Raw genomic sequence first — 26,244 nt, 5'->3', positions numbered from 1 at the left:
GATTGCTGCCGGAGGGAAATTCAGGGACTGGGAGGGGGCAGCAGGCTGGCAGTTCTCCCTGCGCCACTCTGCGTAGGGCCAGGAGTTCTGTGTTGTGCCAGCAGGTCTGTGAGCTGGGCAGATGATCAGCTCTGCAGTCCTCTGCCTCCTTTGCCTCAGTAAAGGGATGGAAGGACTTGGGCCAAGATTTGCCCCTCTGCCTCATCGTGGCATTTACAGGAATTGCAGACCAGCCTGCTGAGCAAACCAGGGCGGGAAACTTGGGGCTTCATGTGGTTGGTTGCCAGCTGGTTTTACCTTGATGGTTTTTGTTTCCTTTACTGAGGTGGCTTGATTTCTCACTTAAGAAGGCTTAACACACACACACACACACACACACACACACACACACACTCTTACTTCTCACAGCAGGGTATATATTTTTTTATTACAAAAGCAACGTGTGCTTATGGCAAAAAGAAAACAAATAAACAAACTCAAACATAGACATGTCTCTTGCCCCAGGGTCTACCCTGATCATACTTCTCAGGGATGATTCTTATTGATAATTTAACCAGCATTATCCTAAATGTAAAAAATAAAAACAAAAAGCAGGGCCGAGGGACAGCAGCACAGCTCCTGATGGGGTGGGTGTTTACAAGGAGGTCACATGCCTAAATGTCAATCCCATGACCTCTCCAGCAGGGAAGGGAGGTAGCCCTCTGCCACCTCCTCGGGCTGGGGAGTTTTTAGGTACAAACACCAAAACATTACTGCAGACACAGGATATTATATCTGTCACACTGCAACTCGCCTTTCCCCAGCCAACCCTCAGTTCTGAGCACCCCTAGCAAGTGCTCTACCACTGAGCTTCATCCCCAGCCCTTTTTATTTTTTCATTTTAGACAGGGTCTCGCTAAGTTGCCTAGGTCCTCACTAAGTTGCTGAGTTTGGCCTTGAACCTGCCATCCTCCTGCCTCAGCCTCCTGCGTCACTGGGATTACCAGTGTGCACCACCACACCTGGCTACAACTTACTTCTTGGATTCTTAATATTTTGTGCACCTTTTTCATAACTACGCATGCTAACCTTTTGAACACCTTCCATGAAATCATAACTAAGCAATCCCCATGTGATTTTTTTATTATCACAAGCAATACTACAGTGTGACAATAAACTTTCTATTTTTTACTGATATCTTTGTGAGTGCATTTCTGTAGGATACCTTTCTAGGAGTAGAAACAGTAGGTCAAATAGGGCTTATAAATGAGAACGTTACTTTCTGAACAATTGGGACATCAAAAAGTGAAATGTATTTGAATGTCTCTTCTAAGCACTGAAGGTCTTTTCTTATCTTAATCCAAATCAAAAGTACAGGTCAGGATATTTGTTTTCCAGAGCTGGGTGTAGATAGCTGGTTCTGCCACTAAGCAGCTGTGAGCCTCGGGGCTGTGGAGAAGGCACATCTCTCGCCGTGGGGGGCCTTCATTTCCTCCATGTGCAGTGTCAGCTTGGTAAGATTCACTTCCCGAGACCCCCTGCGCTCTCAGTTCCCCGACTTGATGAGTGCTTCAGCTCTCAGCCTTGGCTTTTCTATTTATGAAAAAGCATTTGATTCCTTTGGCCTCCCAGGATCAATTTGTTACTGCACCAATTAGCTAAGAGCTTGCAAATTGCAAGTGCTAAGCAGTTCTCCTTTTCCTTGTGGAGCAAGCAGGTCACTCCTGGATTGAACCCCAAACTGCTTTGACTTCTAAAATTGTGACTGGGTCTTTCAGCAAACAAGACATGCATTGAATCCAAGTGGCCCCTCTGTCCACGCTTTGGACTCTGGGAATGATGAGTCACAGGAGGTGTTTGGGAAGGCTGAGAGGGTCTCACATGTCTCTGGGGAATCTTGCCTTCCTGGAATGAGTGGTTCCAAATGGATGTTCCTGAACAAAGAAGCAATTGTGTGACAACGACCTCACAGAACACAGTGTGTGCTAAGAAGATGAGGGACTTACCCAGTGTGTGTTTGTGGTGTTTGGGACAGTCTCAGATAACAAGGCATTCCATTTTCACTGTGTTCCCTAGTAATTATCCCTCTTGACCCTCTCAACATTCCTGATGTGACAGTTAGAGAGGGGACAGTTATTCCCCTGTAAGGTGCAGGTGCAGCGACTGAGAGAGGTGTGCTGGCTTGTCTCATATCACCAGGCCGAGTGGCCGGGCTGGCACAGTCCAGGGCTCCATCCTCTGCTGCAGTGTGGTGGTGGCCGGCTACTCCCCTGTCCCTTTCTGCTGGCCCTTTCTAATGGCTGGGCTCCTCTTTGGCGCCCTCTGCAGTTCAGACTTCTCCCGTTGGGCCAGCACAACGCCTTGGTGTTTTAAGAGGCACCTACAGGCCACAGCATGGAATTTCTCTGAATTTGGGATCCGCCCAATGGAGAGCTTGATTTTCTAAATCACAAGAAAGAAGAAAATTAAGTGACTGAAGAAGAGCCTTAGGATTGCTGGTCCTCACTCTCCTCCTTCACACCCTTCAAAGCTGCTTCGGAAGAACATCCTGGGATGACCTAAGATGGGCCAGAGGAAGCCACGGATCACGTGTCTACTGAGGTGGACGATGGCTTTCATTTTCTGGAAGCCACTGGCCTGAGCCTCTAGGGCAGATTCCAGAGAGCTTCAAGGGGGCCCAGAGGGGCCCAAGTGTACCAAGAATTAAAAGGACCTCTTGAAATCAGAGAATCAAAATAAGACCACCAGAGAGGACCAGCCTCAGACAAACCTGGGAGGAAACTAAAGTTTGATAGGTGTCTCCTGCAATCTAGAAGGTCCTCCTCTTTGAAACTCACATTTCCCCACCTTTTAAAAATCTCACATTCTCCGCTGGGCATGGTGGTACACGCTTGTAATCCCAGCAGCTTGGGAGGCTGAGGGAGGAGGATTGCCAAGTTCAAAGCCAGCCTCAGAAACTTAGCAAGGCCCTAAGCAACTTAGTGACACCCTGTCTCAAAATTTTTAAAAAAAGTAAAAATAAAAAAGGGCTGGGGATGTGACTCAGAAGTTAAATGCCCCTGGGTTCAATCCCCAGCACCAAAAGAAAAAAAAAAATCTTACATTCTCTCCCCTCACCTTTCACCATCCCTACCCCAACCTCCCATCAACTGTAGCCTAACAAGAAAGGTAGATCTGAGTGGCTCTGTTGCTTTATGATAACAGGGGCTGTGGTTGTTCCTCTTTTGACTCCATGTCTTCCTTTCCGACATTCTGTTTCCTTACAGGGACCAGGTATTTGAATTTTAAGAGACTCATATCTACATTTTTACATAAAGCAAAGAAGTCAGGAATGGTGGAGAAGGAGGGCAACTTCCAATCTTCCAGATAATCATGCTGCTGGGCGCCCCACAGTTCTCGATAGCATCTAGGAGTTATCAACAGAAAGGGGAAGACAGATTGAGCCTAGAGAAATGTTGGAGGGCCTGCCCATGCAAGTGACTCTCCTGTCCCCAAGGATAGTCATGATGCAAGCCAGGCAGCGACAGCCAGGTGGGGTTCCTGGATCTGTTCCCAGCCAGAAACTTTACTTGGCGTCTGAGCCCATGTCTGAGGTGGAGCACTGTTTGGGAACTTCCAGAACGCCACAGAAGTTTATCTTAACCACTTGGCCCCAGGGTGGATCTTTGGCAGAATCAGTGCATTTGTTACCAGATGGCTGGAAGGATGGTTGGAAGACACCACATGAACTCTAATCCAGTCTTCATTACCAGAGCTAAACACCACCAACTCTGAGACACCCTCCTGGCCCTCCTCCAATAAATTTATTCCATTCTTCCTATGTGCTCCCTGTTTGTTATGGTTTGGATGTGAGGTATTCTCCAAAAGATCACATGAGACAATGCAGGAAGGTTCAGAGGAGAAATGATCAGGTTGTGAGAGTCTTAACCCAATAAGTGAATTGATCCCTGATGGGATTAACTGAAGTGGTGGGGCATGGCTGGAGGAGGTGGGAATTGGGGCGTGGCTATGGGGTATGTATTTTGTGTCTCTAGAGTGGAGTCTTTCTCTGCTCTCTGATCATCATATGAACTGCTTCCCTCTGCCACCCTCTTCCTCCATGATATTCAGCCTCACCACAAGCCCAGAGGAATGAAGCTGGCTGTCTGTGGACGAAGACCATCGAAACTGTGAGTCCCCGAATAAACTGAATAAAATAAACTGAATAAAATAAACTGTTATTTAAAATAAACTGTTCCTCCTCTAGAGTTGTTCTGGTTGGGTCTTTAATTCACATCAGTGAAAAAGTTGACTAAAACACTGTTCATGTCTCAGGGACACACGTATGGTGAGTAGCCCACAATATGCTTTTTAAAATCCATTAATCTATGCGCTCTTTAAGCTCAAGCTAAGTCCATTTTTGCAGCCCTAGAACACAACACAGTTTCCAGCATATAGCAGATGTTCAATAAATAATGAACGAATGAAATGAATGAATGAAAGAATATGTCCTTGCTCTGCCATTAACTAGTTAGGTGTCTTAGCAACTTGCTCAAACTTTTTGGGTTTACCATTTAGATAGCAGGGATAGGACAGTTCGTCCAACCAGCAGGGTTATTGAATGATGCAGAAGAGAGAAGGAATGTCCCTGATATACATATGGTGAATAATCACAAACTCTCAGAGCTGGAAGAAAGATTATCTAGCAGTGTGTTTTTCAGAAATTTCAAGTCATGAAACTGTGTTTTCAAGGGAAGCTAATAAGACAGTCCAATATTTGAGGGACTTGCCTGTTTAATAAAAGATAAGGAAAAACCATGGACTCTCTAATTGAAGCCCCAGCACACTGTCCCCCTCCTCTCCTCTCCTCTCTCCTAATTACCACCTAAGAAGTCCAAGAAGCACAATTTGAAAACAGATCTCTCACGTTAGAGAGAGAAAACTAGAGCCCAGAGAAGGAAGTGACTTTCCCAAGGTCATGGAGTCAAAAGTTAGAAATAAAATAAACTAGGAAGGAATTAGCCATATGAAAATTATACTAATAGGAGAGACCATTTAAAAATAGGTTGGCCTTTTAAAACCACACAGTGCATATTATGTTTAATTTTTACAATAACTATACGAGGAAGGTATGGTGATGTCAAGACCAAGCCTATCCAATGTTGCATGGCCAATAAAAGAAGTAAAAAGAATAGTACCTATAATGAGCACTTAGTAAGCATGTGACAACATATTATCTCATTTAATTCTGCCACAGTGGGTACTGTCAGTACCCCTGATTTCACAGAAGAGAAAATGAAAGCACAAGCTCCTTCCAGGAGCTGGTTTGCAGTCCCTGAACCAGTCTGATTCCATGCAAGCACTTTTTCCTACACTGTGCTGTGTTGAGGTCGAGAGCCCAGGTGCTCTGTCTCCCAGCCCAGTACTCTTGCAAATACTACCTTATGTGAAAGGCAGAGTTACATTTGTACCCCGAGTACTTTTCAGACTCCTGGTAAGACCTCGCTCTTGCTCCTCCTGGCACTGACTTGCTTTGGCCGGGGCTGGTCAGTAGGAGGACTCACCTCTCTCTGTATGGACCTGGTGAGAAACAGGGAGACCTCCTCCAGGCTTTGGGGCTTCAGGTCATTCACAGCCAAGACGTGATCTCCATGGCAAAATAAGCATCCCAGGTGCGGGGGACCTTCCCACCGGGCCACACTGCAGGGAAAAGACAGGGCTCAGTCCCAGCGTGTGAGACGGAGCTCACAGGGAAGGCAGGGCCTGCAGAGACCCCTCACTTGGAGCTGTGCAGGGCCTCCTCTAAAGCTGACCACCTCCTTTTTCTGTGTGAGTAAGTTCTCCTCAGTCACTACTGTTGGAGCCTAGCCCTTCCCCCAAAGTCCTGCGCAAATCATTTCGCCCTTGCAAAGCCCTATGGACTCTGAACTTCTTCCTTTTCTACAGTTAATCTCCCCTGTTCCCAGACTTCTGCATTGTGAGAGCACCTTACTCATTATACTTTTCAATAAAATGCACTTTGCATTTGCTTGTCTATGTGGCTGGCTTTGTCACCAAGCTGTGTGACCCTGGGAAGGTAGTGCCACCTTTCTATTTGTTTTGTTTAAAAATTTTTATAACCCCCCAGTTTCAAGTAAACAAAGAACGCTCTGTGTTTGTGGACAGTGAGCCCAAGAGGTTACACAGTGCACAGCTAAAGAATGAATCAGCAAATTCTCAAATGAGCAAGCTCAGCCTCAGAAAGTCCACAGCCTGGCCAAGGACTCATTGAGTCTTTTTTGTGACAATATGACAGCCCAAGTCCCCACTCGGTTTTGTCATATACAGTGTTTCAAGATGACCGTTCTCTTCCTGTTTTAGCCTCTCCTGTCTAGTCCACAACAGGCCAGTCTCCCACCTACCATATCCGTCCTGCGGCTTCAACAAGAGCAAGATAGTTTATGACATCTGGGGGAGAAAGGAACACATTCAGCCTCTCCAAGTGGCTGTCATCAGGGATGTTGCTGAGAGAGAAAGCATTTGTAAAAGTCACTTCAGGCGACTGTCCCTGGCTCTTGAACTGTCCTCTCTAAGCAGATTTTTGGGCCCCTATTTCTGAGATATTTTCCAGCTAAAAGTTGTCCAAAACATTTGGAGAAAAATGTGAATTTAAGTTAGTGAAAGTTACTCATTAATATCCCTTCCCCACCCTTCTTTGGACATGATAGTGGGTGGGAAATGATGGAGAAGAGGAGGACACAATAAATTGGTTATATAAGCATTCTTAAAATGACAATGATTTTGTCAACTGCTCTTGGCAACACTTCGAATCTGAGCGTCCCCTTCCTTGTCTATAACCAAGCTTCCTGTGACCTGCCTGCCTGTAGCAATAACAATGGCAGAAGCCCAGTGACATGCTACTCTGGTCAGTGTGGATCCAAAGTCCCAGGACCTGAAAGACTAGCCAAGGAAGAACTTTTAAAAGTAGCCCAAAGTGCCACCCCCAGCCCAGGGGACTGCTTTCTGTCCAGCTCTGTTATTCACTGTCCTTGGCCACAACATCAATGACAGGGAGAGGCTGGTCAGATTCTTGGCTGACTTGGAGATTTTTAGGAACCACTTCAAAATTTGAATCCTAAATAAAAACAGGAGGTCTGTCTCGCTCCCAGAACCCATAAAATTTTTCGAAATTAGAACTTTACTTGAGTAATATAGACAATTTCACAACAGTTAGTGAGGTTGACCCCTTCTTATCATCTGTGGTCGGTGTTTCTGGATTGGCAGGTGACAGGCACGGGTCACTTTCTGAGTCTGGTTCTTGCAGGTGAAGCCCCCTGTGCTGGGGTTCTGGAAAGGTCTGGGCCTCCTCTGGGCACTCAGCAGATGCATTGAGTGGATCCTTGAAAAAACTAGAGTAGAAGAAGTTAAAACAAACCCTTTTTTAGCATGTCTATTTACAACTTTCCACGGTGTGTGTCAGATTTAAGTAGCCAACAGCCACGTGAAAACTAACAAGGTCTTGAAGCGCGTCCAACCCTCCGAATCACAGCCACAGTTAGAATCATATCCAACAAACTTTCCTTCTAAAAATGGATGTGGAACCAAAATAACCCTTTACAGGGTTTGGAGGACAAGTGAGTGTGAGAGACATAAACGCAAAATAGGAAACAACTTCCCCAGACAGAAAACGTCCTGAGGTTGTCACAAACGGTTTTCTGTGGGTGGCGAAACCATTGCCATTTTTTCTGCTTTTGAGAGTACAGGTTGTGCATCCCTCGTCCAAGAACCTGAAATCTGAAATGCTACATTACAAAATATGAAATGTTCAGTGCCGACCAGATGCTGTAAGTGGAAAACTCTGTGAAACTTGGTTTCAGGCACAAAATTAAAAATATCACATAAAGTTATCTTCAGGTTATGTGTAAAAGATGTCTATAAAACATAAATGAATTTCATGTTTAGACTTGAGTTCCATCCCTGAGATGTCTTATTATGTATATGCAAATATTCCCAAATCTGAAATTTGGAACACCTCCAGACCCAAGCATTTCAGATAAGAGATATTCTACTTATATTCTACTTAATTCTACTTATATTCTACTTAATGGAGTCTGTGAAAACATTTCCATCAATTTGCCAATTATTAAAAATGAATTGGCGGCTGGGGTTGTGGCTCAGTGGTAGAGCCACTTGCCTAGCACATGTGAGACACTCGGTTTGATCTACAGCCCAACATAAAAATAGATAAATAAAATAAAGGTATTGTGTCCAAAAAATGAATTGACAGTAATTGTTTTAGGATAGCTAAAATCAATTTTTAAAATGGCCGTTTTTACTTACCGGGATTTCATAGACATGTAATGGCACTCAATTGTCTTGGAGACCTGGTCTTCACTACCAGGTTCAATGGATTCACCAGAATCATTGGAATCAATAACATTATCCAACTAAAGACAAGAGGAATAAATGTAAAGATGCAAGTCTGCCAATCAGCCCGGAACCTTCTTACTCCTAACATCACTGACCTGGACCCTGAACTAGTAAGTACCTCTACCACTGGATGAATAATGATTCTCATTTAGGGAATGTCAACCAAACTCACCATCCACAAGCCTGACCCAGTGAAGTTCCTGGCAGATTCAAAGTCCATTCTCTCTTCCTGGGTGCCCCGTGCTTCCTGATACAAGTGATCTATTGGACTAAATTGCTGTTTACCTTCATATTTTACCACTAGGCACTTAATGGCATGTACCCTTGTCCCCAGACTGTTCTACTACAGAAACATGAAAGTGGGAAGGTCAAAGACCAGACTTAATGTGGAGCTGGTCATAGGCTACTGTGCTCACAGGCCCCCAAGTTGCTTGAGGAGACCCAAAGGTTCTAGAAAATTCTGCCCTTGGGAGGTGCTCAACCAATCCCTTAGAACTAAGAGTCAATGGCAGCAATAGTTACTGGAAAGCCCCAAACTTACCTCCCTTGTTCACCATTAAGCCCACACAGGAAGACTGCTTTCAATCTAGCCAGTCTTCCCAGGGCTGCCCCTTACCAGTGGTGCCTTCCTAGTCCCCATGTTCATGCTGTTTACTTCACCTGGGATGTCCCTTTTCTCTTCTGTCCATTGACACTGTGTTCAAGCCTGGCCAAAGCCCCACAGCCTGCCCTAATCGCCCTACCCCTGCTGATGGCTCTCTGAATTTCTGTTGCACCGATTTATCTGCTTCCTGGACTCTTCATTCCTTATGGTACCTAGCAAAGGCCAGGCGTGAATTATATCTGATGTTTGAGAAACACTAGATTGGTTGGTTGAACTATCATAAAAGACTGTCCCCTAGCATGAAAATATTCTTGATGAAGGAAGGCTTCTGCACGCAGATGAGCTTGGGAAATGCTCTGTGTTGTGTGCCACTTGCCTATTTATAATGCACCACTGCATACTAGAGGCTCTGAGGACTCTGCTGCTAAGAAGCTTGTTTAACTTGGCACTTCCATAACTTATTTGACCCCAGCGTGCCTCTTTAAATGAACATATGTCACCCTCTAGTAGAAGGTCTGGGAAATGATGCATCCCCTCCCCCACCAGTCATTTGTCCTTCCTGTCTCCCATGCCCATTCTCTTCTCTCTGCATCCAGCACAGATGGAGGGACCAGGTTCATATGGCTGCATAAGAATTCAAGTTCTGCCACTTCCCAACTCAGAAGCCAACATGGCCCCAATGCTGCTTACAGAGTGAAGCCAACTCAGCATTCGAGACTGTCATGGACTGATCCTTTTTTCTGTTTTGTCCCCACATACTCTGAATTGCCACCTAACTGAACTATTCACCATACACATATCCAAAGCCATTTCATTCCTGAAACCTTCCCCGACTCCAGTAGAGAGAAAATCCATCCCATTTCTGATGCTCCCAACCACTGGCTGCCTCTTTGTGTCACATTATCATGTGGCAAGTGATTAGACCATGAGCTCGGAGGGAGGGTTCATCACTGAGGCCACCATGCCTGGGACAGGACAGTGCCTGGTACTCAGAAGGGCTCCAATTTACCAACAGGCAGACTGAAACACACCACACAATTTATCACCCAAGGATCTACCTTTTGCTCTTATTTTTTTTTTCAGTTTAGAATAATGAAAGGCTCCCCAAGGAAGCCACCCAGGTCCAAATTTTAGCCATCTAGTTAGGTCAATTGTCACTTCCTTTACAGAATCATCTCTGGTTTTCTGTTTGGAAATCAGGTTCTGTTCTTCTCACCCCTGGTGCACCCTGGGACATTATATAAACATCCCTTTATAGCAGGGATCCCTTTTCTGTCATGTATTGTGGTAGGTCCTAAGCCAGGGTCAGAGTCAAAAGAGCTCCTCATCTGTCCTGTCTAATTCTCCACAAATAATGCAAGACGGGAGGGGCTCAGTAAACATTTCCTTAAGAAACAAGCCATTAATAGATGGGAGGGGTTACCTCTAAGAGAACACTTCGAGGACTAAGATAATGACTCTCTCCTGTATCTTGAGTGGTCTCTGACAAGAAATCATGTGGAAGATGAGTCTGCTTGAATCCTGGAGGACTTTTTTCCATTAAATACTGCAAAAAAGAGATACAAAAGGAATTAATGATTTTATTTTCAAGAGACAGACTTCAGCCACATGCTTTCTGGAAAAGTCATGATAGATGAGTTGGATTTGAAGATCAAAGGACCTTCCAAGCTTCCACCCACAAGTCCACACACCTTGAACGGGCTTCTTGAGTCTGCATCACCTTTGATGTTTTAAATACATAAGCACATCATTCAGACTTCTTTCTCTACTACGTGAAGCATAACTCAGAACAAGTGGTTTTGTCCTGGGAGTAGTTACTAAGCTCTGCCATGGCGTCCTCACCCCTGCCTTTTTCGTTATCAGCTGGTGCCATCTGAGCTGGTAATTAACTCAGAGACAGGGCACTGCACCCTTCCTCTTGTTCACTAGACCTCTTTTGTGTTTTGCTCACTTACTTCTGTTTCCACAGCAATGCACTTAGGCAGCATTGATCATGTGATGGTATGGATTATAGGAGTCATGTTGATGTAGATTCAACAAATTAATGATTGCCTTCTCTTCCCCATAGATCCCACATACTCTACTAAAGTGGCTGCTTCGTATGGCAGGAGAATTGTTATAAGCACAACTTAATTCTTCCAAGAACAAAGCCTTAGGGCAGGGGTTTTTGAAAAGATCCTGAATGTTCTCTGGGAAGTCCTTGAAAAGTATTTAAAAAAAAAAGTGTACAGGTAATCCCAACTTAGGATGGTCCAACTTGTGATTTCTTGACCCTCTGATGATGCAAAAATGATACACATTCAGCAGAAAGCACACTTCAGATTTTGAATTTTGATCTTTCTCTGGGTTAGCCATCTGTGGTATGATATTCTCCTGCAATTCCGGGTTAACAGTCATTAGCCACTGCTCCCAGGCAGCACTACGATTCTAAGAGGAAACAATTGCTCCTGGACTGTGCTGCTCAGCTCTGATGTCCAGGAGTTTAGCTGAATTAACTGCATTTTCAATTTACGATATTTTCTGTTCATGAAGGGTGTGTTGGAATGTAGCCCCATCGTAAGTCCAAGAGCATCTGTACTTGAGTTGTGTGCCTCTCCCAGTTCCAAGTTCACTGGTTTAAATGTGCCCTCCATAAGTCCTGCTGGAACCTAGGTGCCACTGTAACAGTATTAAGAGGTGGGGCCTTTAAGAGGTGATCAGGTCCTGGGTTCTGCCCTCCTGAATGCACTGATGTCAGTAACGGATGGTTTCCTGACAGAAAAGATGATTTTGGCCTGACTTCCTTCATTTCTTGCATGTGCTGCCTTGCTTGTTATGGCACAGCAAGAAGACCCCCAGTAGACACAACCCCTTGATCTTGGGCTTCAGCCTCCAGAACTGTGAGAGATAAACTCCTTTTCTTTATCAACTACCCAGTCAGTGGTATTCTGTTACAGCACCTGAAAGCTGACTAAAACACTCATAGAAAAGGGTCCCACTTAATCCATTAAGTCCCAAATTTTCAATACTGTGAATATTGTAGCCAAATTGACACAGGTGCATTCAAATAGGTTGGAAATCATAATCTAGAGCATATATATTATTTATAGTTAATATTAATTAACATGGTTATATCATAATTGCAATATTATGATATAAGTATATAATTATGTTACAAAATTATATATTATAGAATATATTGAAATTTTTCTACCTGGGATGATGGGAAAATGGGTTAGACAACAATGGCAGAACCCAATAAGCTATGGTACGCTTAACTCAAGCTGGTTATAAAATCACTGGATCTAAATAGTGCAAAAAGGCAAAGTGATCAATAATGTTTTCTCTGGGGGAAAAGGAGACCTCAAGAGTGAAAATAAGAGATATTTGCTCAAAGGTCCCAGGATAATTTCCACTCACTAAAAGGATAACTGAGACAAGGGGTTTGGCCTGGTGAATGTGACATGCTCTGAAAAGCTGCCAACTAGATAAACAAGGAGGCTGTTTGGCTAGGGATGGCTGGGATCCACAGAGAGGGTGAGGCTCTAAGGGAGGAAACAGCATTCAACAGAACCACACAGCCTGTCTATGACCGAGAGCCAAAGCTGGAAACATGGCGGAGGCAAGGCAGCCGAGGGCGAATGGCGAGTTGCTTTTAAGAGGCCAGGCGGTGTGTTGTATTTCACTCCCTCCGCTGGATTTCATTAGACATGAAGAGGAGGTAGCACGCAGTTAGAGTGAGAAGCAAGACCAACAGAGGTGAATGAAAGAAATCAGTAAGAAACTTCACCCTCACCTGAGAAGCCCAGAGGGGAGAGCAGGAAATCACTCAGGGAAGCTTTCTCCAGAGGCATCTGTGCCCTGTGGGTAAAGGGAAGGCAAGGTGCCAGCAAGCTTTGTCTTGGCAGAGGGGCCCGCAGGCCAGCGTACCAGATGTGTGTCCATAGCATGTAAGTGGAACACAGATGGAGGTAGCAGATGAAGGGTCCTGAGAGAGAAGAAGGTGATTCTGATTACCATGTCTGGAAGGCTGTTCCGTGGGGAGGTGGGGCTCACAGCCTCCATCATGCTGGAAGGACCAACGAGAGGGCCGGGGTAGGAAGTGGGTCTCTTATCACCCAGTGCGGGTCCCTCCTGCATAGGAAAAAGGAACATGGTTATCAGGACACAGCTGATCTCTTGTTTGGAATGAAGGAAGAACCTCCACGGGTTCCTGCCTCAGTGTCTCCTCGGCGGTCTCAGCGTTGGGCTGCCACAGGCAAGCACTATCTCACTAAGACAGGGCTGACCCTGTCAGCTTGCTCTTCATCTGTTCCCAACCCTGAGGACACTCCGCCTGGTCTTGAGGGACGCCCTGAGCTTCCTCACCTTATCTTCTCAGCCATATCTCCCTCTGTACCCTGCCCTCTCTGCTCTATCAGTGGAGTTTACTTATAGAGAGGTTTTGCTTTCTCTGCACCTTGGCTTTTACTGTAAGCATGGAACAACTTTGAAAACACGTGAATAAAGACACCTAGAGAGCAAAGTCCCATTGTCAAGGCCTGCACCCACACAGGACTTGGCAGATCAACAAGGGCCCGCAAGAAGCAAACTTTAAACTACCAGCCTTACACAACTGGCATTATATTAAAATGCAAGATAGATGAAAAACATTTTTATAGAAACCGCCCTAGATGTAGTCATTCAAAAGAGAACTTCTTGTGTAGCTAGAATAACAATGATGTACAATAGTAGAGATCTAGTTACTATAAAAAAATGTTTCCTTTCCTTTCAGTCCCCCCACCAAAATAGCAAACATTTGAAATGTCTGTATTTTAGCTCTCTTGCAAAACACAAAAGTACTTTTTCCTATTGTTCCTCATAAACCATAATAAGGACGTCCGTTTCCTCACTTCTTTATTCCCAGTATTAATGCCAGTTGCCAAGGAGAAAGAAAAAGCTACCGTCGTCTCTGTTAAGAGAGGGCGGTGTTCAAGTGTCTGTTATTTTATGAGTGATAGTCACCTTGGTGTTCTGGTGAGCTACTTGTCCACCATGGCAAAATGATGACATGAACGAGACCCAGTCTTTAATCTTCTCCCTGTGGAGGGGAATAAACTTTGAGCTGACGCGCGGGAACAAGCGCACCTGCACTCATTTTGAACCAGAAGTTTCTTTTATTCTGGAGAGAGCAGGCTGTGGGAGCAGCTACTCAGGAAACACAGATTTTTTTTTTGAGGTAGCTTCAGAGGCCCACCTGCTCCACATTTGCACACTAGAATGAACCCTCATGCTGTCTCTGTGAGGAAAGCTCAGAGAATGAGAAGGGAAACAAAAAATAAGAGAGTTAATCACAGGGCGTGGGACTTTGGGCTCTGATTTCCATGGTGTTCTTGAGCCAGTGCCCTTCTAGCCTCTCAGTGCCACTTGGCAGCTATCCTAGTGTGCCTCCCCTCAGGGAACGCGTGTCTTCATGAAGAGCTGTGTTTGAATGAACCATATTCTTCTCTGTTGACTTCACAACAGTTTAAAAGAAAGCTCTGGGTCTTTGGGCAAACCAGTGTCCTCGGGCTTTGGTATTCCTGGCCTCTAACTTACAGCCTCCTCCTCCCACCACGGCCTCGCCCTCCAGCAGATAAGCATGTGCAAAGATCCAGCGAGCACCTTCACTAGCACTGGGAGCTTTTCAAAGAGAGGACGCCTTCAGGGTGAGCACGGCTCCTCCCTGATAAATGTAGCTTGTACAGGTATTTGTGTACTAGGTTCTTTCATTGGGATGCATCTGGGGTGATGGTGACTATTATGGGTTGGATTGTGCCCCCTCCCCGCCAGGATACATTCATTCCAATTCTAACTCTTCAGACTGTGGCCTTATCTGGAAATAGGTTTGCTGTGGATATAATTAGTTAAGATGAGGTTATAGTGGAGTAGAGGTGGCTCCTAACCCAACACGACCGGTGTCCTTACATAAAGGGGAAATTTAGACACAGAGAGACATACACACGGAGAACACCGTGTGAAAACTAGAGTCGCACTGCCACAAGTCAAGGGAAGTTAGAAGGGACTCCAGGACTGATCCTTCCCTGGAGTCTTCAGAGGGAATACAGTCCTTGATTTCCATTGCCTAGCCCCCCAACAGTGAGACAATACATTTCTGTTCTTCGAAGCCACTTGGTTTGTGGCACCTCATTATAGAAGCCTTTGGAAACTAGTATAGTGAGTTCTTTTCAAATTAGTTGTTGATGAACCTTTATTTATGCGGTGCTGAGAATGGAACCCGGTGCATCACACATGCTAGGTAAGCGCTCTACCACTGAGTCACAACCCCAGCCCCTATTGTGAGATTTAAAGATATTTTCACAAGTGATGAAGGCTGCCTGGCTGGCATTTGAGATTGTAGCCATGGGTTTCTGTTGTTGGTTTAAGGTGTTTTAGTTTTCAGTTTGCCTTTGCTTCACACACAGGAGACAACTCTGTCTCCTCACAGCCTACCTGTCATGGCTGATGAGGAAGTAATCTCTGTTAGTCGTTCTGATGGACATCACCTCTTCTGGGTGGCATTTAAACATCTTCTGCACAGACTGAAGCTTTTCCTGGCTATTTATACCAATGGTGACGCTGGCATTTCTGTGAGACATAGACACAAAGCACTAAACCAATGTACATACTAAATGAGAAAGAAAACTGACTAAAATTTTACATTAGAATGCATATTGAATAAAACTTAAGATCCACTTGATCTGTGTTTTGAAAAGCATCCAATAATTTGAATTATTATTGCTGTTATTTGAATTATTGTTTTCTAGAAAATAAATGTGGACTTTGGATCTGGTTCATCATTAACTGAAACAGTGTGTTCAACCTGAAATTTAATTCAAAAGATCCTGTTTCCATTGGATTCTTCTTTTTGTTTTTTGGCACTGGGGATTAAACCCACGGTGCTTAACCACTGGGACACATTCCAGCCCTTTACTTTTAATGTTTTATTTTGAGACAGGGTCTCACTAAGTTGCTTAGGGCCTTTCTAAGTTGCTGAAGCCTCAGAAGCAACTTTGAACTTGCAATCCTTCTGCTTCAGTCTCCCAAATCACTGGGATTACAGGCCCGTGCCACCATACCCAGCTCAGTTGGATTCTTGATTTCACAAATCATCTTTTCCAATTTTTATTTTGTATACAATTTTTTAAAGAGAAGACAAAAATGGTTGACCTAAATATTTTTAAGACCCATCTTGGCTTTTTAAAACAGCAATTTCATCTGCTCCTTCCCATCTGTAAACTAAGTGAAAGTCCTTCTCAAATAAATGCTTATTAATATGAATAAACATTTAATTAACTCTTACCCAAAGTGTTCATAATTTTAGTTCCTTTTCAACCACAAATACCATAATAGAGTTGAAGTCCTTAGTTCTTCTGTCAATGATTTAAGATTAAATTTACATGCAACTTGTTAGTATTTGACTTTATAATATGTGTTATAAGTTTTCTTGCTTGGATACAAACCGATCAATTTCAAGGGAACCTCGTTTGTGATGGTCTTTGTAATAGGAAAGAGTAAGGCCCTTTTCCCCATTTTTTGACAGGACGCAAAAAACGCTTTTTCCACGAGGTCTGAAGAGTGAAAAAAAAAAAAAAGTTTTGCATCTCAGTTAAATCTCAGAGGAAGAGAGGATTTAAAAAAAAAAGCTCATGATGCTGGTGGGCGGCTTGTTAATCTGTAGTGAATACTTACTGCGGAGAAGAAAAGTTGAGGAGGTGGTGACTTAATAAAGTAATCTTGTTTATAGACTTCATTTTCATAATAAAATGTAAGTTGCTTGCCTAATAAGAGAAAGTGAACAAGACTCAGTTTGTTCCCTCATAAATTTCAGAAGAGAACTGCTTCAATCTGATAACACTATTTCTGGAAAGGTCTTCAAATCATTCAGTTACTCAAAAGATCGTCCTTTATCTTCATCTTAGATTTCCCTGTAGCTTCAGACTATGCAACTGTCTCCCTAAAAATCTAATTAGAAGGCTAATGGGCAGCTTAGACTTCAAACATAAAGACTATCATGTGATTTAAGACAGTGTATCTTCCCTGCAACCTTTCCTTTATCATTCCACTTGGAGTCAGCCTGGGTTCCCCTTTTCTATATACTTTATCAGTTATATATCCACAGGTATCTCAAGTCCACCCTTCTTAACCACGGCTTCTTCTCCAACTTGAATGTAAGCTTTGCTGTCACTTTCACGGATGACAGAAACAGCATTATTGCCAGTCTTTAATTTTGCATCTGCTAGTCTATTTTTTACAGGTCCTCAGGTAAATCAGAAGTATTAAAAAAAAAAAAAAAAAAGATCGTCCTATGACAGCCCAAGAAAACGAAGGAGCAAATGTGTGACTCTTCCTCTTCCACAGCGAGGGTTGTTGGTCCCAGAAGCTTCGAGACACCTTTGCTCAGTTCGCCCCTGTCTGGTCTGTTTCTGGAACAGGTCACTGACTCTCTAGGTGTCAGCACAGGTTTGTCGCCATTCCTGTTGCGGGAGCAAGATAATTCTGCACGCCCTTCGGTTTGCAAATAAAAGTCAAATCACCCACTATTAAAAAAGAAGTGGCAAAAGTGTGTGTGTGTGTGTGTGTGTGTGTGTGTGTATGTGTGTGCGCGCACGCGCGCGTGTGTTGTGGGGGCAAGTGGGATGGCTGAAGTTGGGGAGAGAAGGAAAGTCAGCACAGTTGTCCCACCAGAATACCTGGATACTAGAACACCGATCCCAACATCTGTATTCCAGAATCCCGATTTTGATTTCACAATAAAGACACTGTCAATCTTTAGCAAAACCTGCCCTTTCCAAAGCCAGGTTCAAACTAGACCTATATCCTGAATGTGAAAGTAAAACCAATCTCTTAAAAAAACTATTTTAGGGGCTGGGGAAATAGCTCAGTTGGTAGAGTGCTTGCCTTGTAAGCACAAGACCCTGGGTTTGATCCCCAGCACCCTTCCTCCCACCAAAAAAACCCTATTTTAACAACACTTTGTTCTTCTAAATAATGAAAGTAGTACATATTTCTTGTAGTCATCTTAGAAAATACAAAAAAAATAATAAAAACTGTCTATAATTTCAACAGTACAGAGAATAGCAACTGTATGAGTACCTTCTTTATTTAATCATATTTACCACCTGATTTTAATAGCAAGTGGCTTTGCTTTGGTTTGCTAGACCAAAGGGCAACACACAGAGTCTTCCTCAAGTATTCAAGAATACTGATCAGCACAAGACCTTCAGGAAGGTCTTGCCTTCCTGAATAATTGGCCCTAGGTTGAAGACTGTGCCAAACACACCTAACAAATCATAAAGGCAAGACTCAAAAGGTTCCAATTGTTTCCAAGAAACTTAGCTGCATCCCAGAACAAAGATCAAGATTTATAGGAATTATAAAAAAAAAATACCCAGTACCAAATAAGGTACAATTTGCAAAGTCTGGCAATCAGTCCAAGATTACCAGGCACACAAAAATGGCAGGAAAACAGGACTATGACGAAGAGCTCAATCAACCAATCAAAATAGACTTAGAGCTGACACAGGTGTTAGAATTGGCAGAGAAGATCACTGAAGAAGTTATCATCACTGCATTTTCCAGCAGCTAAGTAGAGAAATAAAACTTAAAAAGACACAAAGTGAACATTTTGTAATGAAAACTAGAATGTCTTGGGAAAAAAATACACTGGATGGGAGTAACAGAGATTGAACATGGTAGAAGAAAAGATTCATGAGCTGAAGGCAAAGCAATAAGGACTATCAAAATAAATAAAAAGTAAAAAAAAAGAATTTAAAACATAAAAAGAGCACAAATATATTGCGGACAATTTCAAGTGACCTAATATACAAGTAATTGGAATCTCTTAAAGTAGGGGAGGAAGACAGAAAAAAAATATTCAAAGAAATAATGCTATAAATTTTACAAACTTAAAGTTATAAATCCCAAGAGCCAAACAAGTCAATGAGTGCCAAACATACGAAGCATAAGATACATGAAAATACACTAAGGCAGATCAAAATCAAGTTGCTCAAAACAGTGATAAAGAAAAAAATTTTAAAAGCAACCAGTGGAAAAAAAGACATGGTGTGTACAGAACAAAAATTAGGGACGAAGATACTGATTGCAAGTCAGAAACAATGCAAACAAGAAAAAGTGGAACAATATATTTATAGTTATGAAAGAAATACTGTCATCCAGAATTCTGTATGCAGCAAAAATATCTTTTAAAAATAAAAGTAATTTCAAGACATTTTCAGATATGCAATGCTAGAAGAATTCATCATCAGGAGGTTTGCGGTATAGAAAATGTTAAAGGAAGTCCTTCAGGCAGAAGGAAATCTTCCAGATGGAAATCTGAATTTATGAAAGCAATGAAGAATACTGAAATGGTAACTACAGGGTAAACGTGAGATTTTTTCTTATTGTTTAACACATTAAAAAACCCATTGGCTATTTAAACAAAACTAACACTGATTGTGCACATTATAACAGACACAAAAATATAATGCACTCCAATAGTAGCATAAAGGTCAGGAGGGGAAAATGGAAATGCTGTTTTGTAAAGTTCTTGTATTATTTGTGAATTGGTATAAAATCACTTGTTAGATTATGATAAGTTAAAATGTAGAGAATCCCTAAAGTAATCACTAAAATAATAAAACACATAATGATAACTAATAAGCCAATAAAGAAGATTTGACAGAATTATTAAGATTCTCAGTTAACCCAAAAGAAGGCAGAAAAGATGAGGGGAGAAAACAAAGAAAGAGACAAACAAAAAACAAATAGCAATACAAAGCTGAGTGGGTTTCGCTCACTTGTAATCCCAGCTACTTGGAAGGCTGATGCAGGAGCATCACAAAGAAAAGATACACTCTGCTGACACCAGCCCAAAGAAAGTTGCAAAGGCTATATTAATGTCAATATATATTTCAAAGTAAGGAATATTACCAGGGATAAAGAAGGCCATTTCATAATAATAAAGGGGCCAATTAATCCTAAGAGGATATAACAATCCTAAACATATATGCACCTAAAAACAGTGTCAAAGTATCTGAAGGAAAACCTAATAGAACTACAAGGAGAAATAGACATACTTAAAATACAGTCAGAGACTTAAATACTTCTCTTATTATAACTGATAGGACAAATAAGTAAAAACTGGTCAAGGATATAGTAGACTTGAGCAACATCATCAACCAACTTATCCTGATTGGTATTTGTAGAATACAGAATATTCTACTCGACAACAACACAGGTACAGGCAGCATTTTTCTCACAGGTACAGGCAGCGTTTACCAAGAGAGACTGTAATCTGGGTTGTAAAACAAGTCTCAGTAAATTTAAAAAGATTCAAGTCATAAAATTATATTCCCAGAGTAAAATTTCTAATCAAATTAGAAATCAATAAAAGAAAGATATTTTTAAAAATTTCCTGAAATAAATAACTCAAAGAAGAAACTTTAGGATAAGTTAGAAAGTTCTTTGGATTTGATGAAAATTAAAACAATAAATTAGAATTTTTGCATGCCACTTGAGAGTATTTAGGGCTAAATTTATTGCACTAAATGCCTACAGTTAAAAAGATGAAGGTCTCAAATCAATTACCTCAGCTTCCACCTTGAGAAACATGAAAAAGATGAATTAATTAAATGTAAGTAAAGGAAAGGAACTGAAGATCAAAGTGAAATTCAATGAAATAGAAAACTGACAGTAGAGAAAATTAAGGAAGCCAGAAGTTGATTTTTTGAAAATAACAAAATCAACAAACCTCTATCTAGCAAGACACATCTGGAAAAACAGAGAGAAAATACAAATCATCAATATTAGGAGAAAAGAAGGAACCTAACTACAGATTCTACTGATAGGAATAAGATAATAAAGAGATATTATAATCAACATTATTTCAGTAAATTTGACAACTTAGGTGAAATTGAAAAATTCCTCGATACATCTACTGATAAAGATTGCTGAGGAAGAAATAGATAATCTGAATAGCCACCATATCTATTTTAAAGCTTGGAATTGTAGATTTAAAAACCTTCACATAAGAAAAACTTGAGGTCTGAGTGGCTCTACTGTAACTTCCACCAAACACTTAAGAAAGGAAATTTCCTCAACCTAATACAAGACATCTACTTAAAAAATAAAACAAAAACTATAAATAACATCAAAGACTGATGGCTTTTCCTGTAAAATCAGAAGCAAGAAAAAAATGCTCATTTTCAGCTTTGCTATTTAACATTATACAAGAAATTCTATCCTCAGCAATTAGGCAAGAAAAATAAATTAAATGCATCCAAATTGGAAAGGAAAAGGTAAAACTATCTCTATTAGCAGATGACTTGAATCTATATAAAAACCCTCAAATAGTCCACAAAAAACTACTAGAGCTAATAAACAAATTCAGCAACTTACACAATTAACACACAAAAATTAGTCTTATTTATAAAAGCCAACAATAAATAATCTAAAAATAAAATTAACAAGGTAATTCCATTTACAGTAGAATCAAAAAAAAAAAAAAAATCTAGGGATAAATTTAACCAAGGTGGTGAAAGATTGGTACACTGGAAACTACAAAACATTGATGAAAGAAATTAAAGAAAAATAAATAAATAAAAAGATATCCCACGTGAATGGAATGGAAGACTTATTATCATTAAAATGTTAGTACTATTCCAAAGCAATCTACAGATTCAACATTATCCCTATCAAAATTTGAGTGACTTTTTGCAGAAATGGAAAAGGTAATTCTCAAATTCATATGGAATTCCAAGGAGACTTGAATTGCCAAAACAATCTTGAAGATGAATAGAGAGTACTCAGACTTCTCAATTTCAAAACTTACTACAACACTATAGAAATCAAGAGTATGGTTCTGGTGCAAAGATAAAAACACAGAGCAATGTAATAGAGTTGGGAATCCAGAAGAAAACCCACACATCTTTGGTCAAGGTCATTTGATGAGGAAAGGATAATCTCTTTAACAAATTGTGCTAGGACAACTGGGAATCCACACATTTAAAAAAGTGAAGTTGGACTTACACATCTTATCAAACAAAAATGTTCACTCAAAAACCAATGACTCTAGCCGGGCGTTGTATTGTGCGCCTATAATCCTAGAGGCTCAGGAGACTGAGACAGGAGAATCTCAAGCTCAAAGCCAGCCCCAGCAACTTAGTGAGACCCTAAGCAACTCAGTGAGACCCCATTTCTAAATAAAATACAAATACAATAAAATACAAAGGGTCGGGGATATGGCTCAGTGGTAAGTGCCCCTGAGTTCATTCCCTGGTACCAAAAAACAAAAACAAAAACAAAAAACAAACAAGCAAAAAAAACCCCCCAAAAACAAAAAACCAAACCAAACCAAACAAAAACCCCAAAACTCAATGACCCTAATTTGAGAGCTAAAAGCATACTATTCCAGTAGACTACATAAGGGTAAATTTTCATAGCATTGGATTTAACAGTGAGTTCTTAAAAATGACACCAAAAGTACCAGCAACAAAAGAAAAAATAGATACATTGGATCTCGTCAAATTTACACACTTTCTTGCATCAAAGGACATAATCAAAAAAGTGAAAAGACAACCTGCAGAATAGTGGGAAAATATTTGCAAATCACATATCTGATAGAGGCTTAATATAGAACTCCTAAAATGCAATAACAAAAACAACAACCCAATTTTAAAACATGGGCAAAGGACCTGAATAGACATTTCTCTGAAGAAAATATACAAATGTTAAAAGGCACACGAAAAGTCGTGCAACACAAAAGGGAAATTAAAATCACAATGAGAAACCATTTTGTGCTCTCTGTGGGGTTACATTAATAATCATGGATGTGGAAAGTAAGTCTCCAGGGAAGAAGTGGAGAAATTCAAACCCTCAGACTCTGCTGGTAGAATGCAAAATGGTCCACACACCGTGGAAGACAATTTGGTGGCTCCTTAAAAAGTTAAACACAGAATTTTCATATGGCCCCTTGATTCCAATCTCGAGCATGATGGTGAAAGAATTAAGATGGGAACTCAAATAAGGACACAGACACATGCACGATATCAGTGCTAGTCACAAGAGCTAACCACGGAAACAGCTCAAATGTCCATCAAGGAGTGCCTGGATCAACAATTTGTGGAATATACATACACTGGAACATTATCAAGTCATAAAAGGGATGAAGTAGTGATAAATGCTTTAACATGGATGAACATCAAAAACATTCTGCAGAATCAGAGAAGCCAGAAACTAAAGGTCACATACTGTATAATTCCATTTCTATGACATGTCCTGAACACACAAATCCCTAGAGCAAGAATACAGATTGGTGCTTGACAGGGGCTCAGGAGAAGGGAGAACAGAAAGAAACCGCTCAGTGGGCGCAGCTTTAATTCAGGAGTGAAGTCATGCTTTAGATTCGAATAGAACTGGTGGCTGTACCACATTGTGAATATGCTAACGGCCATCAAATCATGTCCCTTAAAAGTGTTAATTTAGGGCTCAGGATGCGGGGCTCAGTGGTAGAGCTGCTTGCTTAACATGCACAAGGCCCTGGGTTCAATCCCTAGTGCTGCAAAAACTAAAATAAAATGGTCCATTTAATTTTTCCTTAAAATCTGTCTTAAAAAGTTAAAAGCCTTTCCACTCTAAAGGAATAAGCAACCATGCAAAGATTTATCATGAACGTTCATAGCAGTTTTACTTGTAATACCTAAAGACTGGAAGCAACCCATATGTCCATCAACAGGTGATGGGTTAACAAACTGTACTGCACCCATACAACGGAATACTATTGGGGAATTAAAAGGAGCCAACTACTGATACATGCAGAGATGAAGCTCAAAAGAATAGTGCTGAGTGAAAGGATCCAGACAGTGTTGATACTCTATGGTGATATTTATATAAAATTTACATACTATTTATTTTTTGATATTTATATAAAATTCAAGACTATTCCAATTTATACATAGAAAAAGCAGAGCAGTGGTTGTCTGGGAAAATGTGTGTGCATGGAATATGGGGAGGCAAAGAATAAAAAATCTTGTGGGACTGACAGGTAGGTGCATTATCTTGATGGGGCGATGGCTTGACGGGTGTATACCTATGTCGAAACTTATCAAATTGTAAACTGAAACCTGTCTATTGTAGGTCAATTATACCTCAACAAATCTTTTTGAAAAAAGAAATCAAACAAATTAATATGAAAAAAAAAATTAAACCTCTTCCTACCATCTCATTCTTCCATTCTACTAGGCAAAGTAAAGGGATATATATGATTTTGCAAAAATCTATATACAGATGTTCATATCAACTTACTTTGTAATAGGCAAAGGCTGGAAACAAGCTAACCATTTTGTCACTAGGTAACAAATTATGGCACATCCATAGAATAGGGATACTATTGAATAAACAGGACAAACTATTAATACAACATCATGAGTGAATCTCAAGAGTTAGGGTGAGCAGAATAAGACAGACTACATGGACTATAAGAAGTACCATATGATTCCATTTGTGTAAAACTCAGGCAAATACAAAGACAGAAGGCAAAGTCGGAGAAGCAGGACTGGGTGCTAGAGGGAAGAACTCCCAACAGGCCTAAGAAAACTTTGGAAGGTGATGGGTGTGTTCACTATCCTGATTGGGTGGTTTCCCAGGTGAATGTATCTGTCAAAACTTATCACGGTATCACACTTCATTGTATTCTTCTGTTTGTTTATTTATTTAGTGGTACTAGGGATTGAACCCAGAGGGACTTCACCACTGAATGACACCCCCAGCCCTTTGTATTTTATTTTGAGACAGGGTCTCATGAAGTTGCCCAGGCTGGCCTTGAACTTGAGATCCCCCTTCCTTAACCTTCCCAGTTGCGGGTGTGTGCCACGCACCGGGTTCAGAGAGTATACTTCAAATATGTACAGTTTATTGCATGACAATTATAATAAATGATAATAAAGCTATTAAAAATATGACCAATCTAAAACTCATGACCAGGCCATGTCTGTGCTCAAAATACTTTGAGGGTTCCCAATCAGATGGGGTCAAGGTCTGGTCCCATGTGGTGACGCCCTTCTGCACCCTCATCCTCTACGCTCCCCGTTCCTACCGCAGGATCCCATTCTTGTCTGACACATTCTGCCTCTGAACGACTTCCTGTTTTGATTCCTGCCACCTCTTCTGCCGAGATGTATTTTCTTTTCCAGTCTCTTAAGACCCTGCTCATCCTGTAAGGTTCAGTTCAAATACCTTCTCCATAAAGCTTCTCTGGATTTCCACAAGTCCTTACAGGATTTTTCTTCTTCAGATTCCACAGCATTTTGTCTTTATCTCCCGATTACAGCAAAGCCTGACTACACGTGTTGGCCTTTATTTCTCAATACAGCTACTTCTGTGTGCTTCTCTTAACGTTCCAGTGAAATGATAAATCCTTGAGTGCAATGACTCTACTAATCTATCTGCATTGCACACACAATATGAACTACGCAGACTTATAGGGTATTTGTAAATATTTTTTTAGTTGAATGGGATAAATTGGTTTCCAAGTTACTTCATCCTAAACTCTGCTCTTATAACACTCACCTATAATGAATTATGTAAATACGAGCTATGATAATAGACTAATATACCTAAGCTACCCTCATAACAAGCCTTCATAACAATTTAGGCAGTTCCTCTAAGTGAGAATTTCATGCAAAGTTAGGGAAATCCATCCCCATCTTTACTGGGTCATTGTTTGTTATCAAGTCACAAATGGAATATTTGGCCCACAAAAATCAGAAAATGTGAACTTTCTAGACAAGTCAGCTCCTACAAGATAATTAAGTGAATCCAAAATTTGTGCCACATTCTCCAAACCAAGAATCATGGTCCCAGAATGTCCACCCTTAATCCCCCACTGAAACCAGTGTGTGTATCCTGGTCAGCTTGATGGGATTTGTTTTTCGTTTTTGATAAAAAGATTTTTCCTTTTGAGATTATGCCCCATGGGTACCTGGACTCTCTGGATATTTGCTGTCCATATGGTCGTCTGTTCTGACCTGTCAAAAAGAAGGGTTAAGTGTCAGTTGGTCTCCAAACAACTGTATGCTTCTTCCATCAGCCACTGAAGCACTGAGGATCAAGATGGTGCTCGCAAATGCTGGGGAGATGGGCTCTGAGGTGTCCCCTTTTCGTTCCTTCTTTAGTATTTTCTTCCCTGCCCCTGAGGCTGGCGGTGGCCATGGTGAGGTGGACAAGTCCAAGCAGCTGTGCTTACCAAGTGGGTGGTCTGTGGGTGCGTTGTAAAGGTG

At 41.4% G+C, this 26,244-nt stretch overlaps 1 protein-coding gene across 1 annotated transcript; it reads right to left on the bottom strand.

Moving 5' to 3' along the window:
* Nucleotides 1–914: 914 nt before the first annotated feature.
* On the bottom strand, nucleotides 915–25,977 carry Plekhs1 (pleckstrin homology domain containing S1). Its single transcript, XM_047553855.1, is given in 13 exon segments — nucleotides 915–2,421; nucleotides 5,523–5,658; nucleotides 6,360–6,461; nucleotides 7,140–7,346; nucleotides 8,278–8,384; nucleotides 10,395–10,517; nucleotides 12,968–13,084; nucleotides 13,955–14,030; nucleotides 15,422–15,556; nucleotides 16,432–16,514; nucleotides 16,516–16,539; nucleotides 16,661–16,749; nucleotides 25,947–25,977. Coding segments are annotated over 13 exon segments (1,407 nt in total). The 5' UTR covers nucleotides 25,975–25,977; the 3' UTR covers nucleotides 915–2,241.
* Between the last annotated feature and the right edge of the window lie 267 nt (nucleotides 25,978–26,244).

Source organism: Sciurus carolinensis, chromosome 5, assembly GCF_902686445.1.
Source record: "Sciurus carolinensis chromosome 5, mSciCar1.2, whole genome shotgun sequence".
Classification (NCBI taxonomy): Eukaryota; Metazoa; Chordata; class Mammalia; order Rodentia; family Sciuridae; genus Sciurus; species Sciurus carolinensis.
Note: the sequence above shows the minus strand (reverse complement) of the source record. Positions and strands in the feature narration are given on the sequence as shown.